The sequence below is a fragment of the Natator depressus genome, chromosome 15 (assembly GCF_965152275.1).
Source record: "Natator depressus isolate rNatDep1 chromosome 15, rNatDep2.hap1, whole genome shotgun sequence".
NCBI lineage: Eukaryota > Metazoa > Chordata > Testudines > Cheloniidae > Natator > Natator depressus.
Genome location: NC_134248.1, coordinates 17,009,688 through 17,028,288, shown reverse-complemented (window position 1 = coordinate 17,028,288; position 18,601 = coordinate 17,009,688). Strand labels below are relative to the sequence as shown.

At 40.7% G+C, this 18,601-nt stretch overlaps 1 protein-coding gene across 7 annotated transcripts in view; it reads right to left on the bottom strand.

The window, feature by feature from the left end:
- ZDHHC8 (zDHHC palmitoyltransferase 8) overlaps positions 1 to 18,227 on the bottom strand; it is a 236,483-nt gene extending 218,256 nt beyond the window's left edge. For all 7 annotated transcript variants that reach the window (XR_012642039.1, XR_012642038.1, XR_012642040.1 and 4 more), the window contains exon 1: positions 18,079 to 18,227. Coding sequence is in view for 4 of the 7 variants with exons in the window: in XM_074973322.1 (XP_074829423.1) it covers positions 18,079 to 18,182 (104 nt within the window). In the remaining 3 variants the exon portion in view is untranslated. The remainder of the gene's footprint in view (positions 1 to 18,078) is intronic.
- Positions 18,228 to 18,601: the final 374 nt, after the last annotated feature.

Here is an 18,601-nt window from a genome sequence, read left to right as displayed (position 1 = left end):
TAATGAGGAGTCGTTTTGTCAGTGCTTCTAACAATACATCATTTTCTCTTGCAGTTTATCCTCTAGGGTTCAACACCTTATAAAAGGCATAGCAATTTTCTCAGCGGTCTCCCACTGAAGACTTGACCACGCCCAATCCTGCTTCTCTTACTTAAGTCAACAAGATCTCAGCCCAAGATGGTGTGGCCTACAGTGGTGCAAGACACAGGAATGCTAGTCCAAGACGTATGTTGTGGGTCAGAGTTACAAAGGGTTCTCTCTCTCTCTCAGGTGGTAGAGGTCAGTAGCCACTGACTGCAGCAGCTATTGTTACAATGGGAAAAGAAAGCTAGCTCGTTTGACCTTTGGTAAAAAGTGCTGGTGCAATACATGGAATTAGACTTTTCACCAGCAGTTACATACACCTGGATCCCTTGAATAAGTACCTCGTTTCTGTTTGAGATCTTAGCTCTTTTCAGAGGACTAACTTACTCAGCCCAGTGGTTTATAGCTAATTACTGTCCTTGCACAATATTTAATTGATTGTATCACCTGATTTGAAATGGGAACTGCAAGGTCTTCGATAAAGAGAGCCAAAAAGAGGCTCCAGCTTTACCACTAAAGCTGCTCCAAAGTTCTTGTTTCTATATCTTTTGCTGAAATGCTATTTTGTAACTTACCATTAATATTTGGTGAAGAATAAATAAATATCCCTAGACCTCCAAATACACAAGGATTCTTTCTTATGTTATTCGCATCATATGTATGGACGTAACAAGTAAAGACAGGTCCCTGCCCACAACAGTTTACAGTCTGACATTCTGAACCTGCAGTTGGTTCTAGGCAAGCACAGATATCGATCTACCCGATTCCAGTTGCAGGATCAGGGCTGAGACCTAACAATAGACGGGGTATGGTGGAGAACGCATGGGAAGGATGAAAGTAAGTGAAAGATAAGGTGAAGTTTGTGTCCATGAATTTTAATTACTTTTACCTTTTTTTGATAGGGCAGATTTGGAGAAAGGGACAAAAGCAGAGATAGCAGCATGCTTCCAACTTGTAAAGCATAACACCTTCACTCACAGTAGGATGGGCCAGAATACTAGTCCTTTTCATGAAATTAACACTAGAACTAATTCTTACAGTACAGACTCGTGAAATCTGATGATAGACTAAATAAGGTTTAGGACTTCACATCCCTGAATCCTGCAGAAAAATGTAAAATTTCTATAGGAACTGGAGCGTACATTATTCTCACTACTTGGATATACATAGCCTATGCTAAGTTACTGATAACACCTGATCTCATTACCTCTCCTCCCACCCTCCACACACAACCCAGCCTCTACTGGGGATCCCAGTATGTAGTGATATAAAATCTAGCTAAGAGAACTGTTTCTCCCTTTATCAAAAAAAAATTGTAAATCAAATACAACAGACTGGGGAAAGGATCATAATTTCGCAGTTCTTGAACCACAGATCTTACAATTAAATCTGTCCCACTAGCCCTGTAATACAATGCAAGAAACATAATTTGGCATGGAAGATTAGCCACTCTAGAATGATATAAATGAATGTTTAATGACTACAGTGTTATAGCATAAAACATTTAACGGTAGTTGGTGAAATTTTGATACAGGCATGTCCATGTAGATTTACACATTAAAATAAAAAATCCCAGTTGCATCATGCCAGAAAGATGTACTAACGGCCCTCTTGTTTGACTTCTGGCACACAATGAATGGGTAAAGGCCAGAGGGCAGACAGAACCTTTGGAAGAAAGTCTTTCATGGCAGCATCTTGGCCAGGACTCTATGTATCAGCTGTACAAAAAGCCTGGCAGTGGCACACATTTGTGCATCAACAGACTACTAAAGTAGAAGGCAGTCACAGCAGGAATAAAAGTTTAGCCGAGTTATTTTTTATTTTAACTCTAACTCAAAAGTTGGATTAAGTAACTTGCCCGAGGTCATACAAGAATCAAACCCAAATCCTGTGAAGGTCAGTGCTTTAAACAAAAGACTGTCCTCCTCTAAAAAAAGGATGCCTCATCTAGACTATCATTCTGCTGACTCAGAATTATTCCCTATAATTACATTTGCAGTTATGGTGTATAAGTGCTAAGCATTATTACTGAAACTGCTTATTAGTGCCAAGGATGATGCTGGTTTAAACACCTGTCCACTGGGAACTGGACTGCAACCACAACTCATTTCACAGTCAAATGAAAAGAGGTAATAATGACTCATTCATTACTGACCTAGACTAGTTAGATGACCCAACACTTTCAGAGGAATTTAAAAGCCTCCCCTGAAAGACATCTGAATGCATAAGAACCATATATCAGCACACTGAAACGTGGCTCTTTGAAAAAGATCGGTCATAACTAACTGCTTCACCATTTTAAAAGATGACCATTACACACACACACACACACACACACACACCCCCCCCCAGAGCCCTCTTAATTGAGACATCCCACGGGATGTCTTATCTTCCTGTTTAGGTAGTTGTCCTGATTAACACCTCAGTCCTGCATCGAGCTTTGCACAGGCAGATCCCTGCGCTCACATAGACTCCCATTTAAATCAGTGAGGCTCCATGCAGGTACAGGAATCTGCTTGGGTGAAGCTCACGGCAGGACAGAGGCTTAGACATGAAATAAAAAACAAACAAGGAGAAGGGGTTCAGTGCAGTCTCTCTTTACTCTTCTTTAGCTTGCGTGTTAGGAACGCGGCGCACAGATTTCCCCACTTGTTTAAAATGGCATTTGTACCCAGTGGCAGTAACTAAATGAACCCGCTTGGAAGAAGCGGTAGACAGCGGTCACTGACATTCACCTGTCAAACACCATGCCCTAGCTGGGACACATCCTAGCAAAACGTGAGGAACATTGTATTTAAAAGAAACCAAAACTTCCTCCATACTTATGTGAAGAAGCATTGAGCATCAGCACGTTAAGTGTGAACCCCCCCCCCCCCCGGCTAGATTCCTAAGGGTCTGTCTACACAGCAACTAAAAACCCGCAGCTGGCCTGTGCCAGCCAATTCGAGCTTGCGGGCCTCAGGCTGCAGGGTTATTTCACTGCTGTGTAGACTTCCAGGCTCCGGCTGCAACCCGAGCTCTGGGACCCTCCCACCCCACAAGGTCCTAAAGCCTGGGCTCCAGCCCACACCCAGAAATCTACACAGCAATGAAACAGCACTGCAGCCTGATCCAGAGTGAGCTGGCATGGGTCAGCTGCAGGCATCTTGACTGCTGTGTAGACATACCCCAAGTGTGCTCAGCACCTACAGCAGGGGCCAGATTCTCAACAGAACTCTGACCCAGGAGCTCCAATTGTCACTTATTTAGGTGCCTAAATGGGCGTGGCTGGGTGCTGAATGCTTCTAAAAAAATCTGGCCCTTCAAGTACAGTTGCTGGTACTTTTGTGTGTCAGTACCTGGGGGGCAGCATTTAGGCCTGGTCTACACTAGAGTTAGGTTGACATAAGGCAGCTGGGTAAAACTATTTACCATGCCTTTCAACATTTTATTGTACAAAGTCATATCACTGCAAAATATTTTACCCTGGGTGAGGGAAATGAAAATTATAGAGCAAACCACATATCATGGAGACAGGAATACGAGAAATAATAGATTTTGTAAAACTGGCTATATGAGGTTATCAAGAGTGCTTCGAGCAATAAGGCATCTTTGACAAGCATGGGTGGCGGGATGAAAACTGTGGAATAACTGCTCAATAACTCTCTCAAACATTTTGTATTTCACGTTCTCTAAAGGATCACATTATAAAAAAATCCACAAGGACTAAAATAGCAAAATATTTTCTTGAATAAATGATGATTTTTTAATACAGACCCTAACACAAATTTGACTGTTTAAATATACATGTTCGTCTATAAAGCCAGTCAAAACTTAGTCTCCTGGGGGTTTAAATTAAATTGTCATTTACATTTCCTCTTTCGTATCCTTGTCAAATAATCTATGTAATATCTATATCACAACAGGTGAAGTACATTGAGCATAGGGAAAATGTATATAAGCAAGCATCACTTAATTTTTTTTTATATAAAGGAAGAGAGCTTTGTTTTGAACAATGTGATGCTTAAAATGGACAAGTTAGGCTTCTTACTGCTTCCCCATCAACCCTGTCTTCTGAACTTGTGTCTCCAACCATGAGGGCGTGCAACTCTTCAGTGAAAGCAGAGATAGTCATTTATGTGAGAATCTCCAGGAGCAGGGGCTTTAAGAAAAAAACATCAAGTCTCATGAGACTTGCAATAAAATGTGAAGAAGCTGGCAACAGTAATCTTTGCAAGAGGTGGCTCTGCTCACTACTGAGTGTGCAGGAAGCACCCTTCTGCTCCCATACTGTGGAACAGCAGCATCCTTGCTGAGTTTTTTTCCAGGCTGCCTGAGTGATTTGGGTGCGGCTGGAGGGGGGGGGAGGGAGGGAGAAAACAGAGAGACCCCGACCCTCAATCTTACACCAGTCTGTCCAAAAAGCACTCGTCTCAGGTTATTTTGCAAGGGTTTATCAGCAGTGAGATAACAGCAAAAAATAAATACGTAGTAGTTTACTCTCATCTACTGCAGCAGGCGCCTCATTGCAGCAGGAGAAGATTTGACGTGTACAATATCTAGAGTCTGTAGCAGCAGACAAGCTCAGCATACTAAACTTACACCCTGCTCTGTAGGAAAACGTTGGAACTGGATGTTCTAGAGTTTGATTGCATATACTACATTAAACTCTCTCCCCAAAGTGAAATCAAAGCCTAAAACAACCAAAACACAAATAATCGGACTCTAGTTTTGTTCTCATTATACATACGGCCAGGGACCGTTTCATGGTATGTAGCCTCTTAATTCACAGTGGCTTTACTGTTTGTCACATTCTAGCTTTAACTCGGATTACGTGCTCAGTTTAAGTGTGACATTTACCCCTGTACAGAGGGCCAAAACAGGCTTATGAAACCATTTAAATCCAATGTCTTAAAGTGCTAACTCCCTGAGCAAGGGCAGATTTCACACCAAGTGCATTGTCGAGTACATGCTGAGATTTCTTGTATAGATTATCTACAGATTTTAACCAGGAGACAGGTTTTGTTTTGTTTTTTTCCTCTTCATTTGCATGAACAGCAAACTGCCTCAATAACTTATTTGAAACAATCCTGAATTTAAACAAAATGTGTGACCGAGACAGACTGAAGCTGCTCAAAGTATTGTTATTTTACAAGGTATCAGTAACTTTTCCCTAAAATTGTCGTCAAGTCTTGATAATTCTGCAGCAAAATGCATCCTAGTTAACTGCTCCTTTGTATGTATTATGAGTTAATTCAAAACAATTTCCAAATGGAGGAAGATGCTCCTACTTCGAAAATAATCAAGTGCGTACCATCTTGTGAATTGCAATTCAGATTGTTCTGGCATGTGTGGAAGAAGCTTGTCTAATGAAGTCCACGATAAGGGAATTAATACTTGGCATTGAAATGTTAAGTACTAAAAAAAAAAAAAGCAAGGTTATTTTTACTTGGTGGACTGGGAAGTGTTTTTTGTTTTACAAACGCTATTAAACTAAGGGCATGTCTACACTGCAACATTAAGTCGACTTAAGAGGACATACAGCCACCACAGTGATTAATTCAATTTTTAATGTCCACACTATGTTCCTTCTGTCAGTGGTGAACATCCTCACCAAGAGCGCTTACACTGATTTAATGGGCATTGTGGGACACTGACAGATGGAGCCCCGCTGCCAGGGCTCTCCTTCACACCCTCCCCCCCAATCCCTCACCCCAGGCCCGGCCAGCAACAAGTGATGTAAGCAATGCAGTGTATACACAGACACTGCTTTGAACTAACTACATCGACTTAAGCGCTACACCTCTCACGGAGGTGAAGTCAAGTCGGTGTAGCAGGCGACTTACATCAGCCAAAGTGACATGTTAGTGTAGACACTAACAGGCATGGTAAAATAATGAGTAATAAGCTTCTATATAAAGCAGCTGTTCTCACACTAACGTACAAGGATTTAGCCTTAGAACACCTGAGAGACTCTTCCCCTATCTGCAGTACGATCCAGGCCATTGGGAAGCCTCAGAACATAGGAGTAAATCTCAAATAGTTAATGATTTCACATTCGGAATCTAAAAAGTCAGTATTTACTATTTAGCTATGATTGAAAGTAACCAAGATAATTTCTAAATTGAGTTAATAAAGGTTTTATTTGATATCTGCAGCCAGTTCACATGATGAGATAAACGGTAGCATTCCCAGTAATATCTACACAAGATGTATACGTTAAGATCCAGCTATAAATAAATAGTCTACCCCCCCATAAACAATAATTGTTAGGTTAGTCTAGCCATATTTTATTTGCAGTAGTAGGAGAGCAATCTGGGGCTAATGAAATATTCCATCTGGACATATATATTGCAAACTGAAGTTTTATGTAACATGCATGATGGTGTTGTCTAGTCATCCGAGTCGATTTTTATTATCACTAAGTCAGATGTTCGCAAAAATGTCTTTCCCATTGCTAAGTGGGTTTCCTTTTAATCGGAAGTAGGCTATTAAATGCTTTATCATCATATGGATTGTAAGGTTTTTTGGCACAGGTGGAGAAAATGTCAATGTATCTTTATTCATAATTATATTTTTTCTCTGGCTAAATTCACTTAATGGGTTTTTTCTTAGTGTAATTTAAGATACCTGTTGAGATTGTAAGAACTCCAGTTGTCTAGCCTTAGATCAATTTCATCTGGCATTGCTTGATGGGGGAAAAATATAAAAAACAGACACCGGAGCAGTGACACCAAAGTTTTGCTGCATCACTACTACTTCACCCCTCATGTTCAGCTCCAAAATTCTTGCAGCGATGTAATGCTACCATTCCACTTTTAAGGCCTCTTTTACATGAGAAAGTGTTCAGCATAATCTAATGCGTGAATTCAAACAGATATACATGTAATGCTGTACCTATTTTGGACACTTTTCATTAGGTCACTTGGGAAAGGGTATAAGCTACACTGAAAAGCCACTCATAATAATGTTCACATGAGGATATAACTGTAAAACTAGCAACTGTCCCATGTAGACAAACCTTAAGACAGTTGGGGAAAGAGGTGGAGTAGGCGGACCTTGCAATTCTGAATTAGTTACCACTTTCAAGAATTATTTTGTTTTGAATGAGCGACCCTTATAGTTTACATGATCCAGAGACCAACAGAGTTTGTTCCCAGGCTGTATATAAATAGAAACAATCTCTATGAAAATGTTCAAAGGGAGCATGCCCAGCATAGTTTTCAAACATGGACCATAGTTCAACTAATATTCCATAAAAGACCCTAAGCCAAAAAATTGCTTTGGTATAACCAAGTACAGAGACTAGAGGCTTATGCTCATCTAATTCAGACAGCACTTTGTTTTACTCTATTTCTGTATGCCTCAAGATTCCTAAGCTCTGTTCATTAGGAAAATTAAAGGAACTTGCTACTAGCATAAATCGCACATGTTGGTCAGCCACAGCTGCAGCCAACATGCAGGGATAACTTTCATAAGATTAGCTATTTTGACTTTTCAAACTAGATTAGCATTCCAATACCACAGTGAGGACTGCATTAAAAATAGCTACTGAAAGGAGATTAATATATAGTCTCTTCTCAGTCCACATGCATCTCTTAGTGGTAGAGAAGAGAAAAATAACACTTAAAATAAGAGGGCACACAGGAAATAGTCTTGTTAAGTAACTAGGTTCTACAAACGATGGAAAACCTAATCTACGTAATTAGGAAGACCCGCTCGGCCTCTTAAAGAGTTTGTGTACACCTGGATACTTAGGAATATTAATGAATTAACTAAAGGTGTATACGTAATATGGACATCTATTCAGAATTAAAGTAGCCTTAATTCAATTTAGCTTAATACATTTCCAAATGTCATTTTAATACTGAATAGAAGCATCCAAACAGGGGTTTGATGAGGTTTATATAGTTTAAAAGTAAATTTGGATCAGTGTTCCTGAGCGTTCCCATCTCTTCATGGAAAATTCACAGGCAAGTTGGTATGAAAAAGCTAGGATGTATATTTAAAGCATAATAGTTATTCCACATCAATTTCTGTGTGGATACTCTCTTATTCCATACTAAGAGTGCCTTTTTGCAGTTTAGGTTAATAACTATTCCATACTAGCTATTCTGAATTTTTTTCCCCTGTGTAGGCAAGCCTCTACTGTGACACACTGGACAAATCACCTTTGTGCCTCAATCTCTCTACCTGTAAAATGGGGATAATATTGTTTACACAGTTTATGGCTGAAAAGCACCATGTTAAGTGTTAGCTATGTTACTGTCAATGAGGAATTTAAACGTGTGTGTTGCATACTGACTTCAACTGTGATTAAAACTTTTACCTTTAGAGGCCCTAATGTTTTGTCCATTTCCCTCTTAGTCCACAAGAGTATATAAACTCTGATCATAGACATTGCTCATTTATTGCCCATGAATGGATTTCTGCTCCTAAAAGAGAAAAACAAGCATGCTAGATCCGTTGGACTCCACATGAGGAAGAGTCATAGAATCCATGGGAACTGGCTATAATAAAACCATGTTATATTCCATTATAAAAATCACCTTTCACACTCTAGGTAAATGGACTTTACCACTGAGAGAGCCTGGATTTGTGTCTCACCATGACAAGTGCCATCTTATAGAACCTATAAACCCACAATGAAACTGTCACTATTTTGCCTTTTTAAAAGGGCACTTCTTTGGGTTGATACAAATAAACATATTTCAGAGACACTGGAAAGCCTTAAAATTTACACCTTGATTATTTCCATCTGAAAGACCTTACCTTTTCCAGAGTCATTCCATTTATCTTCCCAACTGGAAATCACGCACTCACACAAAGCAAAAGAAAAACACAAACCTGTCACTAAAGAGGCTTTCAGAATATAAAAGATGGAAAGCTCTTACAATACATTTGCAGATGCACATGACTGTCCTCAGTATCATCTCAGGCTAGAACGTTTAGTAATTATGCCGGAGAGTTAATTTCAAGTTCAACTTCATATTAAGCAAGATTTCTCTTTTTTTTTTTAAATCTACACAGGAAGTTGCACCATTTTAAACTGAACGGTGTTATTTTACACCCATTTTGTTAACCTTGTGCAGCTTTAGTTGTGGATACTCTTACATTGATTTAAGCCAGGCTTATATTAGTTTAGCTTGCATCACTAAATTCACAGTTGCAAGCTGAACTGCTACGGCCAGTTTTAACCCAAATAGAAGTGTCCACACAGTGGTTTGCACCAGTTTAACTAAATTTTGTACAAACTTTTGTTAAACTGGTGCAACTTGTGGTGCAGATAAATCCATTGTACAGGTGTGAGGCTGCTTTCATCTAGTTTTCAACTATGTAGAACACTTTTACAAATGCACTTTGATACCAGCTGAATTTGAGATCTCATTCTCCATGCCTGCGGGGTCAGAGTGTAACTCTGGCAAACATTACTGGTCCCTCCCTCTATACCTGATCTGCAGAGGATGAGTGTTATGCCCTTACCCCCATAGCTGGAGACTGTTTAGCTCAAGTGTAGAGATGCATGTTTTTAGCTCTGGAGTAAAGGCAACTCAGGCCTAACTTTTAGGCCCAGATCAGACCCAAGCCCACACAACATGAGAGGATCTAGTCATTTTCTGATCTGACCCTCCCCTCTCCCCCAAACCAGCGTTAGCATGGCTCTCCTCCAGGCTGTGGGGTCAGCAAGGCAGCTGGTGAGTCCCCTGCTCCTGCTGTCCTCTGCTGTGCACACTGCAAAGTGAGAGGTGCAGAGACATCCTGGTGCACTCACTCCACAGCACAGCAAGATGGCAGAGGCCGGCAGAAGCAGGCCCAGTTCAGCCACTGCCGTGCCAAACCCACAGGAAGGAGATGACCCAACCCAAGAAGGACCTGTTGTTTTCCCACCCAACCTGGACCCAAACACTTGAAGTCTAACCTCATCAGGTTTGGTTTGGGTTACAGGGCTCTAGTCTGGAGGTCCCTGCTTCACTCCTGGGTGTGCTGGACAAGATGGCATCCAAACAAGCAGTGAGCATTCAGGGTACTTTTTCCAGAAGAGCTAAGAAATTTCACAGTTTCCCTTTTAAAATCCTCAGTTAACGAAGGCAGGTTTTTCTGATATTTGTGTTTCAAAATACGCAGGAAGAATCCAGAAGGTGAGGCATTGCAAGAGGTACCCCCAACAAGCCAGGTTAAAGGGATACTGTCAGCTTGACTTTTGAAACTAATTTAAAAATAGTGTTCCGATAAAACAGCTTTTAAACAATATCCAAATTTAAAGAAAACAATTAAAAACCGTATAATGGGTTCCTTCTGCTCCCCCGTGATGTTTAAGAGCATGATTCAGGAAGTGCAAAAGCAGCACTCAACATGCTTGAGCCACCCTTTTTCCTCCGCTGTGTACCTGCTCCCTCTTCACCTTCAGCTGTTATTAGTAAACAGCACAGGGCCTGGAGACCAGCATAGACTGAGCTAAGAGGTGCAAATGATCAAGGAAACAGCTGATTATAAACCAAAGTCAACTGAAAAGGAAAACAGGTTTCCCTCCTCTCTAAATTCTTCCATTTCTAGTAATTTTGTATTACTTGCAACTGCACTGGCTAAAACATTATCAAACTGAACTGATTTTAAAAAAAACGTATAGTGTCCCTTTAACATTAACCTAGCAAAACAACCTTAGCTGTGTAGCAACTGGTGGCATCCTCCTAAGGGTACATCTACACCACTCAGACTATAACCAGCATAGTTACATCGCTGAAGCTATGTGGGTATAAACCCATAGTGTAGACGCAGCCTACACAAACACAAGGGGGTTTTCCATCAGTGTAGGAAAACCACAGCCCTGAACGACGGGAGCCATGTTGATGGCAGCATTCTTCTATTGGACATAGCTACATCTATACTGGGGATTAGTCTGGCATAGCTTCATTGGGCAGGGGTGTGGTTTTTTCAGAAAAAAAAATATTTGGGTTCAGAATCAGAATTTTAAGTCAATGTTGTAAATTAAAAAAACCTGGAGGAAATATTGGAAACTCTTTCCAAAGAGTATAAAATTCTCTAACAAGATTTAGGATATTCTGAATAAGACAATGCCATTACACAAATAAAACTAAACAGGGTGTGGCAGGAGATAGCTTCTGGAAATTAACAATATTCAGACAAGGAAGGAATGAGAGGACATCCCTGTTACCAAGCTTCTTGGTTTGAAGTAAACAATGGAGGACAGAGGATAGGAAACTGTCATTATTTAGCTGTCTGTTTACGGATTCTGAAGTGACAGTGGTGCCAAAAAATTTACTTAGGACGACATCGGAGACTTTGTCTTCATTGCAAAAAAGGAGATGTGTGTTTTTCATCTAGATAGCAATCACAACTTAAAAATCTCACTGGAAACAAGGAACAGATAGGGTTAACCTAGATTCGCTTCTATTGAGGTAAAAACTATGCCCCCTATCCAGCATCTGCATCTACTAGATGCATTCAGACATCTTCATATAAAATCTTACTGGAGACAAGGTAACTGTCTCAATGTAAGAACACTTTTTGTAGTGAAAACATGGGCCAAAGATCAGATCTAACAACCAAACCTCCATACAGCTCAGTGAGGTACTTGCCACTGAGGCCTTACCTTCATTAGGAAAAGGTGTTTTAAGATGTAAGCATCTTAGTGTAAATAAGGCAAGTTGTAGTTAATGTGTGTTAACTGATCAAGGTAAACTTTAAACTCCCCCTTGCGCAGCTAGCATGTTAAAGTTACATCTAGTTTGTCTACACTCAGACTAACACGTTAGCTCACTTGTGTTAAACACTGCTAACCCTGTTTTCCTAGTGTAGATATGGCCTGAATGTGCATGCTAGAATTCAGCTCTAAAGCCAGTAAACTAAGCAGCTTAAACATTTAGTTAACTTTATTCCAGTCAGCATCCTTGATGCTTTCTTAAGAAGGTGCAGAAAACAGTGTGCTCAAGACTAATGATTGATGAGCTCTGTCTGGGGGAGGCGGTTGCAATGTTGAAGTTAAAGCTAATAGCTAACTTGCTCATAGCAACAGCAGTTCTCCTGGGGGCGGGGAGGGGGACCTATTTAGAAGTGGGACTGTTAATTCCACTTGTCTATCCCCGTCAAAACAGCATTCCTCCTTTTTTTAAATCACTGTATTGCAGAAGTGTTTGTATTTGACTATTCATGGAGTGCTAACCAGGTGGGGGGCACCACATGTACATTTAGAGGACACATTCTCTTGGTGTCCCTAGCCTCCGTTTGCCAGAAGCTGGGAATGAGCGAGAGGGGATGGATCACTTAATTATTACCTGTTCTGTTCATTCCCTCTGGGGCAACTGGCACTGGCCACTGTCAGAAGACAGGATACTGGGCTAGAAGGACCTTTGGTGTGACCCAGTAGGGCCATTCTTAAGTCTCAAGGAGTTCACAATCCAGTCCAGACAGGCAAAACAGTTCTGAGGTTGTTAGTACACTGAGTGCCAGGATCTTGGGATTTTTTCTGAAAGAAATTGTGTGGATGAGGAGAGAAAGGAGTTCATCAAGCATCATATAACCGACATCAGCTGTCCTCTTGGGCATACAGAGGTAGCAGGGGACAAACATTTTTTATTTTTAGATTTGTAAAATGTGCCTTTCGTGTCTCAAACTATGTATTAAATGTAACAGCTATCACCTTTGCTAACAAAGAAGAAAAATGACACACAAAGCTTGGATAAGGAACTTCCACCCGTGCTGCAGTAAATCTGGAACTTTCAGCACCAAAACCACAAGCTGCTACCAAGTGAGCTAAAGGAGAGCTAATACCCAAGAACTCCTTTAGCTGCACCTAGCAAGCTGTTGGGCAGAGGCCAATCCACTAGAGGGAGACATACCTACACACTAAGCCAGCATTTACACCTTCCACCATCCTCTAGAAATGGTCAGAGCTGAGTGAAATTTTTCATTTCAAAACATCTTAAACCATTTTTTCAGACAAGTGAAAATTTGTGGAAGACTTGTTCAAAACTGTATTTTCCCCTTCTTCCCATTTGCCAGAGGGAGAGGGAGGAAAAACCAAATCAATTTTTCACAGAACATTTTTAGAAAACAATTTAAGTTTTCTGCAAAAAGCAATTACTAGGTTATTAACCAGACAGAGAAGTGAATTCCATAAGAGGACTTCTCACTGAGAACATTAAGCCACTAATTAGTTTAAGCACTTTCACAGCTTTTAGAGGTAGAACTCCACATTTTAACAGTGTTTTCCCTCCATCTCTAACTCAGATGGTCACTATTTTCTTTTCACTCCTACTGTGACTAATCTTCAATTTCTCTCTCCTTGCACACCTATTAGTCTTTAAGTCTATTTTCTCTGGGATGGTCCTGTAAAAAAAGGTCCCGAGTCACAGACTGCAACCCCAGAATGTCTGTTGCATGCACCTATGAGTACATTCCATTTACTTCCTCTCTATAAAAAACAAGCTGAAGTCTTATCTTTAAAATTTATTGAACGAGTTTCCACTTTTTGAATTTTCTCTTTACTAAAAGTTCTCCCGTTTTATTAACCTTGTTTAAACCCCAATATACAAGTTTTATTACAGAAGGGACTTTTTGCTGCCTCCCGTGATCTCCGCGAGACCATTTCTGCAACGTCTCTCTATTAAGGTTCATGTTCCTGCCATGATTTAAAAGGTGTTTGAGTCACAGAATGGTCCTAGAACCAGCATTCCATTTCAGTAAGTGGAACCTCCAGAAATTTCTGACATGGGGGGGGAGGGATAGCTCAGTGGTTTGAGCATTGGCCTGCTAAACCCAGGATTGAGAGTTCAATCCTTGGGGGGGGGGGTCATTTAGGGATCTGGGGCAAAAATTGGGGATTGGTCCTGCTTTGAGCAGGGGGTTGGACTAGATGACCTCCTGAGGTCCCTTCCAACCCTGATATTCTATGATTCAGTGGGAGAACTCAAAGCTTTTCCTAACTTCTCTGCACTTACATGTATTGCCACACTTTTGTTTAAGGCCCTGCATTCCTAGCATATTGTGCTACCTGCAATTCTTATGATCACAGATACCAGACTAAAAATCCACAAGTTCAAATCATTCAGTACTAAAAACTGCAACAAGTGGCAAAAAAAAAAAAAAGATTGGTTATCTTTCTCTTTCCATTCTGTTCTCTACAGAATCACATTTCACTGTATGCAGGTGTGCATTTACAGCACACACACTTTTAGTAAAGTACAAAACCCTTAACTGTTTAACTGCAATTATGCAATTGCAAATACATAAAGGGGTGAGAGTTCATGGCAGAAGTCTGGTTCTTTGGTTGAACATCCCCATGTTTACACCATGGTAGTCTGTGGTCAGAGGCATAAACCCCCATCCTCCATGAAAGATAAGTTAAGATAAAAATATTGTATTCTGTTGCCAAAAATGACAGCAATTTGAAGAAAGCATGTTGAAGAAAGAGGTAACAGAATTTCTGCTACAAGTAAATGGTCACTCTAGATTTTTTGAACATAGAAACAAATTTTCCCTTCATTCTTCCCTGCCGCAGTTACTCAATACATCTTTCCCATCCATTTAAAAAAACAAAAACAAAAAACACACACACACAAAAAAACCCACAACTGTGAATACTAATCATTTTTGAATAAAATGTTAGATTTAATTACATTGTACCAGTCTTTTATGGGACTGAATTAGACCACCTCTTGGAATGCTCATATTTATTATTGAAGCAATATACTTTGAAGAATTAAGGGCACAGAAGTGCAATATTCAGTCAAATTCCTTGATTACTAACAAATTTAACTCTCCCCAAAAGAGGACACACAAGAAGATTCCCACGTCTTGGTGAAAAAAGTAGTGAAAAAAAAATCCATAATGGAATTTGTGTGAATTAAAATCATAAGAGCACCATCGATTAGCAGCACCATGGAATAACGCTAATGCCAATGTCTATGTAGTATGTATTTCAAATGATCTTTAATTGCTACCAATTTATGATTTAGCAAAGTTTTCAGACAAAAGGCTAAAAATAAAAATTCAATTAGTAAAAAGCTTAGACTGGCCTTCATTTTTAAAATGTAAAGAGCTTTTCATGGGGAGGAAAACATTTACTAATGACATAAGGCTTAAACTTGCAAGCACTTACACACGTGAGTGGTCCCATTCACATTCTCAGCACTTTTCATAAGAGTACAGTTACTCTCAAGTGTTTTCAGTATTCTCTGTATAGTAGTTCAGTAAGTGGCTTGGAAGTGATAGGTAGCTAGGTAAAGTATTTTCATATTTAACCAGAGTTGGATTATCTTAATTATTAGATTCCCAACATAAGAAAGATTAAGATCCTGATTAGAGCGTCCTACAGATTCATATGCTAACTTGGTGTAATACACAAGAATGACCTCAATGAATTAGTCGGTCTTGCTAGGGCACTGAAGTTCATGTCACACGAATATCTGCCTTAAGAATTGAAAGTTTTAAATAAGGAAATAGTGAGTGTTGCTAAATCTTAAAACTGGACCCTTCCAGCTGATAACATATTCATGTTATGATTGTCATGAATACAATTCAATCCTGCTAAGGCTTAACCATTTAGGACCAGTTCCTCAGCTGGTGTAAATCAGGGCTTCACTGAAGTCAATGGAGAAGAAGATCTGGTTCACAATCCCAGCCTTGCAGAGATGCTGCCAAAATCTGTAAACCAAGCTACTAAGGTAGAGAGAGAAAGTTGTTGGAGAAACCAAACATGGACTCTACCTTGACTTACCCAATGCAAGTCAAACAACTTGTTTGTATTACAAGAAAAATATTTATTGAAAAGCTAGTGGAAGATGGAAAACCAATTCTTGAACAGATCTTGTTTGTGCAAGTGTTGGTCTGGCAAGTGACAAATCTAAGGCCCTGTCCATTCACACCTACTTGCTACTCCTGTTATAAATCAAGACTTCACAACAGCAGGCAAGGGTGATGTGGGACTAGAACTATTCTCAGAAAAAGCAAAGTGCATTGGAAGACATTTAGTCATCGACCATTTGCAGCACTGCGTTCAAAGTCTCTTATTCAACTCAATAGATACTCATACTTCCAAAGGAATAGTCATATTCCTTTGTATACATCTGTTGCTTATGATACAGTGAAACATTATGGTAGTACCGAGAAATCATTTAAGTTGCAAGCATACTTCGTGCAAGAGTCACAGTACGCTTTCTTCCCCTGAACCCTCAATGATTAGAACTGAACATCACAGAAACTATTAGTATGTAAGGTTCAAGGTCACAGAACGATGAAGACTTCTTAAAAGCCACACACTGTCAGTCTGAAATAACCGAACCAAACCTACCACATAAACCAACCTGTGTCTCATGTCTGTCCGTGTACAGCCAACTATAATTAGATACTCAAATGATGAATGGCAGGCCTGTAAAGCTAGCAGCAATTTTTAGAGTGACAGTCACAAGGAAGTACAGGATTAAAGCTAAAAGAAAAGGAGGACTTGTGGCACCTTAGAGACTAACCAATTTATTTGAGCATAAGCTTTCGTGAGCTACAGCTCACTTCATCGGATTAAAGCTGGCAATTTCTTTAAACCGAAAGCACTAATAAAAATAAAGAATGATTTGGTCAACGGCATGTGTGCCATCGTCAAAAGCTCCTTCAAAAATACAATATAACCAATATTTGTATCTTATTCTAAAATTCTAAATTAAGATTACTCTAAAAGGCTAATGAACACCCTAAACTGCTGGTACAGTACAGTATTGAAAATCATATCACAGCCAATATAAACCCGATAGCAGACAAGAGTATACTCCCACTGTTAAATGGCAATCTTGCAGTGCTGACAGATTTCCTGGGCTCAATTTAAAATTCAACCATGACAAAACAGGATACATACAAACAAAGTTTCAAAATAAAGCAAGGAAGCATGAATCTTCTAGTTAATATCCATGTAAAAAGCTTTTCATTTCTAGGAGAGAGAGAATATTCATGGAAGCACATTTCAATCAACTACAACAAACCCATGAAGACAGTTTGGAACACACACACTTGAATTAAGTTATTGCAACCTCTGCTTAAAATATATACCAATGCCTTTGCAAGCAAACTCCAGTATTTCAAGCAAAAAAAAAAAAAAAAAAAAAAAAAAGGGGGGGGGTTAATACTCTCTAACTCAATTTAACATAAAGAAAAAGGGAAAGAGCTAAAGCAGGACACGACTCACATATTAATATGACTACTGGAGAGCTGCAAGCCAGTGTCTTCGGAGCCAGAGCATAATTTTGCATCTAATGGGGGGAGGGGAGAAGAAATGAGCAAAAGAAAGATTTGCTGGGGGGCGGGAGGGGGCAGAAACACCACAAACCAAAACCTAAGTCTGTATATCAGATTCTGAAGCTTCAGGGACAGTTATATAAAAAAAAGATACATCAATGATTATCAGCGTCTCAGAAGAATCCCCGTCCCCTTAAAGAAAACCAATAAACAAACAAACAAAAAAAACAGAAAACAAAAACCCATGAGATTTTCAATACAAAAGGCCACTTCTCTCTCTTCCCCCTTCCCCCCCATCCCCCTAACATCCACAGACTTTGGCCAGATTTCACTGCTAATGGCACAAAAGCATTTTACCTCTGCAGATCTGTTTCTCTCTCTCACACACACACATAAATGGACTCTATTTGCATATAAGGGGAAGAGGAGGGTAGTTAATTGGCGCCTTTGGTGTGCACAGACAGCAGCGGCCAGAGTCTGGGAGAGCCACCATTTCATGGCAAATAAACCCCCCAACGGGGGGGGAGACACATTTTTATGCTGGGGAAATAGAACAAACCTCTGCAAACCGAAGCCAGGGAGGGGATGGCAAAAGGCGGGGGGAGAGCCGGAGCAGCAGCGCCAGGGCCTTGAGGAGCTGTCAAGCCGCGAACCCACCCCCAGCAGCCCAGACCCTGCAAGCCCAAACCCAGCCCCCGCCCAACTGCCCCCAGCCAGCCCCCCCGGAGCCCCCCATTCCAAACCCTCCAGGGAGAAAAGCTCGGCTTTACTTACGTGAAAACAAAAAATAAAGTAGTCGAACCCACTAATAAGGCAGCTGCTGTGGAGACAGGGATGTATTTAGTAGGTTTAAACCTCTTTCCAGTGCTGCTGGGCATCCTGTAGTTAACACATCACTGTGCACTGCAACCCAAGAGGCGCCGGGGAGGGAGGGGAGGGGGGGAGAGAGAGAAAGATGCGAGGACCCTCCAATGCAGAGGCAAGGCAGGGAGCGGGGGGGAAAAGAAGGGACGAGACAGAGAGAAAGGGAGTGAGAAAGAGGGATTGAGAACAGCTGACCTCCAGCACAGGAAATCCCACCCACACAGGCCAGCCCACTCAGCTGATGTCAACCAGCCCCTTAAGGTAGAACTGCTCAGCGAGAACCGCCCCACGCAAAGAATGAAGACAGACAGGACCACGGCCACGCAGCGGACAGACACGCACGTTCAAACCTGCAGCGCAAACAGAGGCAGCTCAAGGCACAGGCTTTACGATCTGCACAACAGAGGCTACAAGGCAAGCCACAAACGTGCGG